The 8,613-nt window shown below is 38.8% G+C and overlaps 2 protein-coding genes and 1 pseudogene across 2 annotated transcripts; 1 reads left to right on the forward strand and 2 right to left on the reverse strand.

The window, feature by feature from the left end:
• LOC130993746 (pentatricopeptide repeat-containing protein At1g62930, chloroplastic-like) overlaps positions 1–1,017 on the reverse strand; it is a 1,307-nt pseudogene extending 290 nt beyond the window's left edge.
• Positions 1,018–2,088: 1,071 nt separating this feature from the next.
• On the forward strand, positions 2,089–6,601 carry LOC130991763 (disease resistance protein RGA2-like). The gene is made up of 2 exons (XM_057916144.1): positions 2,089–5,583; positions 6,325–6,601. The coding sequence occupies exons 1-2, from the start codon at positions 2,192–2,194 to the stop codon at positions 6,344–6,346; spliced, it is 3,414 nt and encodes a 1,137-aa protein (XP_057772127.1). The 5' UTR covers positions 2,089–2,191; the 3' UTR covers positions 6,347–6,601.
• A 375-nt stretch (positions 6,602–6,976) lies between these two features.
• LOC130993747 (putative F-box protein At5g55150) lies at positions 6,977–8,050 on the reverse strand. The gene has a single exon (XM_057918783.1). It carries the CDS (start codon positions 8,048–8,050, stop codon positions 6,977–6,979), a length of 1,074 nt encoding a protein of 357 aa, XP_057774766.1.
• Positions 8,051–8,613: the final 563 nt, after the last annotated feature.

The raw sequence follows: 8,613 nt of genomic DNA on the forward strand, positions 1-8,613 counted from the left end.
CTTCCAACCTTCATTGAAGCTACCAGCACAAAATAATCCATGAAGCATGGTGCTACATGTGACTGTTGTATGTTGTAAACCTTTACGAGAAACTTCGTGGAAAAGGCACCAAGCTTCATCAACCTTGCCTTGCTATAAATATCCCTTGATCAGACTGTTGTAGGTGAATATGTTTGGCTCAAGTCCCTGCTCCACAATGGAACGAAATATTCATTTTCCCTTCTCCATTTGCCCTTGCGAAGAGTACCCATTCATTAACGTGGTATAAGTGAGGATATTAGGACTAAATGTTCAGCCGTGTCAAGATTTCCATAACATTCCCAGCCTGCTTCATCCTTCCTTCCTTGCAAAGTGCATTGATCAATACACTAAAACTGAGCACATCCGAAGATATCTTCTGATTGATCTTTTGAATTGATAAGTCTATAACATCTTTCCATCTGCCAAACACGCATAAGACAAGAATGATTTTTCTTATATGTAACAGCATCGGGCATAATGCCCATGTCCATCATTTTATGAAAGAGGCGGACAGCATCTTCAAGTTTTCAACCATTCCATCCCCCTTTGCAGAGCCCATTTAATCAGAGTGCTAAGCATAACTTCATCTGTCACAGAGAGATCATGAGCTAACAACTTAAGAAACAAATTTTCTGCCTCAACCACCTTATCATTAATTTAAGCAAAGTCCTTTCACGATAGTAGTAAAAGTCACGGCATTTGGTTCTTACTAGACTTATAACAATTGATATTTTTTATAAAAACAAATGATACCTTACAAAATCACACTTTTAATGGATACAATACAAATGACAATTTTAAAATTTGATCGAATCACAAAAATCATATTTTTGAGTAATACAAATTTATAGCTTTAATTACATCCAACATAGAATCCTATTTTTAAAAGATGCAAATTAAAAAGAATAAATCAATTTCCAAAAAGTAAATTTTGAATCTGTGAATTTGGATAGGTCCAAGAGAGATAATGGCGCCGAGCCGGGCTCTACCCACCATCACCCCCTAGCTCGAGCCCCCAGGTGCGGCAAGAGGGTGGGGGCCGTGGGGCTCACCGAGGGCCGGCTCGAGCCACCTCTTAAGAGCATCTGCAACGGTTACACGATAACAACCTACTCGTGTAAGGTTGCTATCGTGTAACCGATGCAGCCCACACTTACACGAGGGCTACACGTTCTATCGTGTAGCCCTCACAACCTTTGAAAAAAAAAAGAAAATTTTGAATATAATGAATTTTAACTAAAACTATCATGTAAGCTATCATGTAACCCCAATGCAGCCTCTTTACACCATGTGGTCCCCCCTCATAAAGTAAGCTGTCATGTAACACCAATGCGGATGCTCTAAGGAATGAATAATGAAACATCCTTTTCAAGGTGAAGGTGGATCATTAATGACTTTTTCTTTTATCAAATAGATAGCGACCACCAGTAGGAGTGAACATTCGGTTATTCGGTCAGCGAACCGAACCGAATAACAAAAATTAAATTAAAATCGAATTATATAATTAGTATTCAAATTCGAACTAAACATGCTTAAAACCGAACAAAATCGACCCGAAATATTTCAGTTCGGTTTCGGTTAAAACCAAATAACCGAAATAACTACACAATATATTTTTTAATATTTAAATAACTAATTAACATTTAATATACAAGATTCGAAATATGTAAAAAATAATAATTCAAAATTTCAAAACATCTTAACCAAAGATTAAGAGTATAAATTAAGAGTAATTATTGAAAAGTTACTTTAATTTTTTTAAATTGACCAAAATTAAGAGTATAAATTAAGAGTAATTATTGACTATATTACGAAATAGTAATAATAATCATTTTAATTTTTAAATAATATGTATAAATTATTAAATTAATTATTATTTCGGTTCGATTTTCGGTAAACCAAATATTTTTTCTTAAAAGCCATAACCGAAATAAAAAAATCAAAAATTTCAAAATTCAAAACCGAACCGAAAACCAAATTAACCGAACCGAATTAATATTTCGATTAGGTTCGGTTCAGATTTTCGGAGTTAACCGGATTCTGCTCACTCCTGGCGACCAGTGAGTACATAATTGAAGAGAGATAATGTTTGAATGGTCATCTAAAACTTTACAATCATCATCTTCACACACACACAAAAAAGTTCACAAGCATTCTCTCTCTGCAAAACATGGATGGAGGAGGTGTGTCTGCTGCAGCCATTGAAATTCTGCTTCAAAGCCTTATCAATGTTTTCAAAGAAGAACACTCTCTACTTCGAGGTCTCGACGAAGATGCCCAACAGCTGCAAACGACTTTGGGAATCATTCAGGGTTACTTGAATGATGCGGAGAAGAAATCCATCACCCAAGATGCTGTCAAGATCTGGTTGAGGAAGCTTGAAGCGCTGGCCTTCGATGCTGATAATGTTGTGGATGAACTCAGCTATCATCTTCTCCACAAAAAAGTCAACAAAATGAAGTCACGCAAGGATAAGGTACTATCATGCTTCTCATCCTTGAATCACATCTCACGTCCACGAAATATGGCTCTTAGAATCAAACAAATCAATACGAGTTTTGAGAATATGAACAAGACGGCAACCGAGCTCGGCCTTCAGAGCATAGTGGTGAATGCACCTGCTCAGTCTCATGTTTCCTTTGAGACTGATTCATTGTCTCTTGATCCAATCTTTATTGGAAGAGATGATGATGTGCCTAAACTAGTTGAGATGCTCACCCACACCCACCCACAGGAGCGGATCTTCTCTATCCTTGCTCTTGTCGGAATGGGAGGTATGGGGAAAACTACGTTGACTAGGAAAGTCTTCAATCATGAAAAAATGAAGACTCGATTCGGATCACGGGTTTGGGTTCATGTTTCTCAAACTTTTGATCCAATCCTTCTTTTCAAGAAAATACTTTTCAAGATGGCTAAAAACACTGCTGATGGAGTTGAGAGCAGAGATGATATCCTGGAAACTAGAAAGACTATTGATGGAGTTGAGAGCAGAGAAGATATTCTTGAAAAGCTTCAAGAAGCTTTGAAAGCTAAAACTTATCTTCTTGTTCTTGATGATATATGGAATCAAGATGTTCCGACATGGGAAGGCTTTATAAATTCTCTGTCGGGAGTAACTTCTACTAAAGGAAATGGCATCATCATCACTACCAGGAGTCAAAAGGTTGCTTCAACTGTGAAGCCAATTGACATTCATATGTTAACAGGCTTATCAGATGAAGATTGCTGGTCCATAATCAAAGCTAAGACTTTTGATGAAAATGGAGAAGTGCCATCAGGATTCGAGATGATTGGAAAAAAGATTGCAAAAAGATGTAAAGGTTTGCCCTTAGCTGCCAATGTGGTCGGGGGAGTGCTTCGCTGTAAATCTCAAGAAGAGTGGCTCGAAGTCGAACAGAGATGGCTTACAGATGTTGATGGAGATAACATCTCGAAAATTTTGAGATTGAGCTTTGATAATTTGTCTTCACCATCACTCAAGAAGTGCTTCACATACTGTTCAATTTTCCCAAAAGGTCGCAGAATTGTGAAGCAGCAGCTGATTGAACTATGGATGGCAGAAGGTTTTCTTCAGCCAAATGGAAGAGATGATATGGAGTCTGTGGGAGACATGTTCTTTAATATGCTTCTACAAAACTCTTTGTTGCAAGTTGCAGAGAGAGATGATATTGGAAATGTGGAGAGTTGTATGATGCACGATCTCGTGCATGATCTGGCATCTTCTGTTTTGGGTTCTCATAATGCAGATGGCTGCAACCAAATTAGATACATCACTCTTGATGGAAAATCAAAGCCTGTGCCAAAACAAGTGCCAAAACATTTGCGTACATTGTTCTTGGAAGGTGAAGAAATTCCGGGTAACATGTTGTCCAACTTGGAAAGTCTGCGTGTTCTTACTCTTAATAGTCGTGGAGTTAAACAGTTGCCCGATTCAGTAAGGAAGTCGATACATTTGAGAAGTCTTGATATTTCATATACTGAAATTGTGAATTTGCCAGACTGGATTAGTGAATTCCATCACTTGCAAACATTAAGAGCCTACAGGAGGTGGGGGAATAGGCCGTTTCTGCCAAGTACGTTAAAGTACTTGATTAACTTAAAGCATCTTTATATTGCCGATGATGTGAAGTTGCCAGCGGATATTGGGAGATTAAGTTGTCTCCAAACACTAACGCACTTTAGAGTGGGTGACAACAAGGGCTATGGAATTGAAGAGCTGGGAAGTTTGAAGAATCTCAAAGGAAAACTAAAGATTGGTTGTTTGGAAAAGGTGCATAGCAAAGAAGAGGCAGAGAAAGCAAAGATATTTGAGAAGCCAAACTTATTTGATTTGGGGTTTGAATGGGATGAGGAGAGAGAAGGTGAAAGAAATGATGACCAGAATGTGTTGGAAGGTCTCCAACCTCATGCAAATGCCAATCTGAAGAAGTTAGGGATTTATGGATTCAAAGGCAAAAGATTTCCAGAATGGATTGAGAAGATGGCAGTACGGGATGGGCCTCAAGCCTCTTGGGTACCACTTGAAAACTTGATTCAGATAACACTCGAGAGGTGCTCAGAATGTGAGGAAATCCCACAGCTGGAGCACTTGCCAAATCTCAAATCTCTTTCTTTGATAGGATTGGAGAAGGTGAGGTTCATAAATTCTTCATTCAATAATTTATCATCCCTCAAAATAGGAGACTTGGAGGGATTGGAATGTCTGCCAGATTGGTTATTCTATAAGAATCAGAATCTATCAGAGTTGGTGATATGGAAATGCCCCAGGTTGAGAGAATTACCAGATGGACTGGACACCCTCAATTCTCTGGAGAGGTTGACTATACGTGATTGTGGAAATGTGAAGTCAATAGGGAATCCAAGTGGCAGAGAAGGACAATCACAAGGAATACTTCGTTGGCTCGCGATCGAAGGGTGCGAAGGGTTGATGGTTTTGCCACGTCAAATGCTAGAGTCATGGGCGCCAACAATCGAGTCTCTGGAATTGTGGGGATTAAGCAGCCTACAGAATCTGCCAATGGTAATTGAGTGCCTCGCTAAAGCAGTGAGTCTCAGAATGTTGACAATTATTGGTGTTCCTAAATTGTTCATGTGTACTGATAGTGTCAAGAGTTGGGGTTTAGGCTGCTTAAAGCGGTTAGAGATAGATGTGAGTTGGGAGTGGTCAATGGAGAGTAGTGTTGGCATTAAACAGACTGTGGATGCCTTATTGCAACCATGCTGCAACTCACTTACTTGGTTGGTCTTAAGAGGGGTGGAAAATTGGGAGTGGTTACCAGAATCAATTCAACATCTCACAGCTCTTTATAGGTTAGAGTTACATAATTTAGGGGTAGAAGAATTGCCTGAATGGTTGGGGAACCTTCCATCTCTACGGGAGTTAAGGCTATATAGATGCAACAAGTTGAGGCGTCTGCCCTCTTGCTGGGGGGATGCATTGGAGGATTTAGTTATTAGAGATTGTGGGGAATTACGCATTGATCCTATTCCTGCAGAGTGGCACAACAACTTTCCCAATCTCACCGTCTGGGTTGACGGCCGCAAAATTAAACCTTGCAGCAAGTAAGCTTCTATTACCTTTTTAAAAAGTATACACGAATATCTAAATTATTAGATTTACATAAAAAATCTATCCGATGAAATCATCACTACATTAAAAAATATATTTGCGTTCCGTTTAACTTTTCTACTAAAAGAAGAAGAATTAAATTGCTAGTTTGGATGATACCACCCCCATGCAAAAATATACTATGTAATTGACTCTTAATAATAAAAGTAATCTATATTTTAGATTAATTGCTAGTTTGGATGCTACCACCACGTGCAAAAGTATAGTTTTCTTTTTCTTTTTTTAATTTACACTTTGGACAAATTACATCGATTTATTTTTTTCTATCATATTTATATAAAATAGTAGGAAATATAATTAAGAGAGATAAAGAAGTTTAAACCATGAACATAATATATTCGGGGAAAAAATAAAATATGATCAATTAAATTAAATTTGAGAGCCCAAAGTTTTTTTAAGTATGTAATTTTGGCCATTTTGCAAATGTAAGACAAATATTTTCGGGCTTGTAATTGTACAACAAATTGTTTTCTCCAGCTCAGTTTATCCTATTTATGCTGCTGAATTTTAGAAAATTTGTCCTCTAATTACAGGCCTGAAAAGATTTGTCCTATATTTGCAAAATGGTTAAATTTACGAGCCTAAAAAAACTTTGGGCTCTATATGATAGTCTGCTATCACAATATATTGATATTGATTTCATATTAACTGTCATTGTGTGTTGTATTGTTCAGAACTTCAACACTGCTGAGTTGATGCTTCCACCACTACAGATAATGACTGTCCATTTCCAGACTTGCTTTCTTCATCGACATATCTTTGTTTTATTTGTCAATTTTGTTATGCTTAATTTGGTGTTCTTTTCCGTAGCTTTTGAGAATGCGAACCACAAATTTCATGTTTCTTGCGCAATGTTTTTTTTTTTTCCTTTTTCCCTTCTATCTTTTGAGGAAACAGACGCGATTGAAGTAGCTTTCATTTTAATAGACATTCTGGATAGCATGACATGAAGCATATTCCTTGAACTTATTTGAATTTTGATACTAAGATCGCTTTATCAATTTATCCTATGACTCAAAATAAACACTTTATTAAATTGCCTTAAATATATATGGTGTATTAGACATTAAACGACACAAACAAAATCCTTGCAGTATATTATGTCTGATTTCAATACGAACTAATATTTATATTGAATATATTTATCAACTATACAGTTCTATTAATCCCACAATTGATTAACGTTAAAGAATTTCCTTTTTCCACAGTTCAGACCAGAAACTCAAAATTATACATATGCACTTGATCACAACTCCAAGATCGATCAAGAAATAAACAGAACAAACAAAATTTAAAATTTAATTAAAATCTGTACTATCATGATCATCAGTATTGGTATTCATCGCGAGGAAGAGTGATCCAAAACGGCGGCAGCTCAATCTTGTCCTCCTCAAAATCAAAAACGGTTTCAATAGTGCCATCTCCCATGCTGAAAACTCCCAAATCATGCCCTCCATAGCTGTAGTCTTCATCAATCCTCTCCCAATAATCATCCGTGAAATAAATAGCGCTCCTCTTCAACCCCGCGCCCGCGGCCGGCACCATCACCGACTCATTCCCGCCCAAAAACAGCGCAAATTCATCGAGGCAGTCGACATCAACCCACTCCCTCCGCCCCGCATCAACCCTAAACACGCGAAACCCCGCCGTTCTGTACGGGCACACCAGCGGCGCCGCCATGTAGTCCGTGAGCGTGTCGCCCTCGTACACCGCCTCCCCGTCGCCATTCACAAACTCCCCGATGTACCTCACGGCCATGAATATCTCCCCCGCCGGGGACAGCGCAAGGTACCACTGCGAAGAGTAGAGATCGACCGGGAAGTTTTTCAGGGCCAGCTGCAGCATTCTCGGACAAGATCCTTCGATTATCATCGTCTTCTTCGGAGAAGCTTCGTTCAGGTCCCATGATTCGACGCGGGGGCCCGGAGCCAGCGCGAAGAGGGTGTTCGTCTCGCTGCAGCAGACGACGTCGTAGTAGGTCTTGCCTTGGCCGTCGAGGAGCCTCCACGCGGCGTCTCCGTTTCTGCAGAAGGAGAGGTTTGTTTCTAACCGGAAATTCATGTGCATGGCGACGGCGGCGTAGGTGTTGGGATGGGAGGAGGGGTTTCTGGAGAGGATTAGTTTGGAAATCTTGGATGGTTTTGGAGGGAGATGGATTAGGGCTTTGGTGAAGGGGTTGAGGAGAAAAGGGTTTGCTTTTTCGTCCAAGAAAGCTAGCCAGCCGTGGGAAGAGCCCACGCATTGGGGGTGGGAAGAGCCCACGCATTGGGGGTTTCTGAGGTTTTCGAGGAATCCGAGGTTGAGGGGTTTCTTGTCTTTGAGGCTGTAGAGAGAGAGGCCATTGATTTCTTGGGTGTTTTGGTCGAGGAGGGGAAGCATGAGGAATGGGGGAAAAGCCATTGTAGTATGTAGACGATGATGTGTGACTAATGCATGTGTGTAACTCTATATATAGAGGTTTGTGAATTGGGAATAGGTTGGAATTGAAAAGTGAATCCTAAAGTATTTCGTATTTAGGAGATCAAATTTTACAAGTGCGATATCTAGTGTAATTATGAGTTCAGTAAGTTTATTTGAAATCAAATTAACTATTTGCTTTTGTAGCAAGTAACTAGTTTTGGGGTTTGGAGTGATTGATTTGGTAAATTAATTTACTTTGCTATTGGTATATCGATTAATTCAAGAAAGTAGGAGTATATTAGTAATCGATCTCACTTTCCATATGTACTGGCATACTGCTATATATGTTGGTGACTAATTTAAAATGTCAATCCGGCCCGCCAAATGCTAGGAGCCAGCCCAGCCAGGCCCAAAAGCAAATAATTGTTCATGTTATTTTTTTTTTTAAGGAATTGTTCATATGTTTTATATTCTCGTTTCATCCAATAAATCATATTTACTTAGTCCTACAACAATATCTTAAAAAGCAATTTTATAAGAAAATAAATATATAAGAAATCCTA

This window comes from Salvia miltiorrhiza, chromosome 7 (genome assembly GCF_028751815.1).
Source record: "Salvia miltiorrhiza cultivar Shanhuang (shh) chromosome 7, IMPLAD_Smil_shh, whole genome shotgun sequence".
Taxonomy (NCBI): Eukaryota; Viridiplantae; Streptophyta; class Magnoliopsida; order Lamiales; family Lamiaceae; genus Salvia; species Salvia miltiorrhiza.

Coding starts and splice junctions, on each gene's coding strand:
- LOC130991763 (XM_057916144.1), top strand. CDS start 2,192: ATGGATGGAGGAGGTGTGTCTGCTGCAGCCATTGAAATTCTGCTTCAA. Junction 5,584..6,324: donor AAAATTAAACCTTGCAGCAA/GTAAGCTTCTAT, acceptor TGTATTGTTCAG/AACTTCAACACTGCTGAGTT.
- LOC130993747 (XM_057918783.1), bottom strand. CDS start 8,050: ATGGCTTTTCCCCCATTCCTCATGCTTCCCCTCCTCGACCAAAACACC.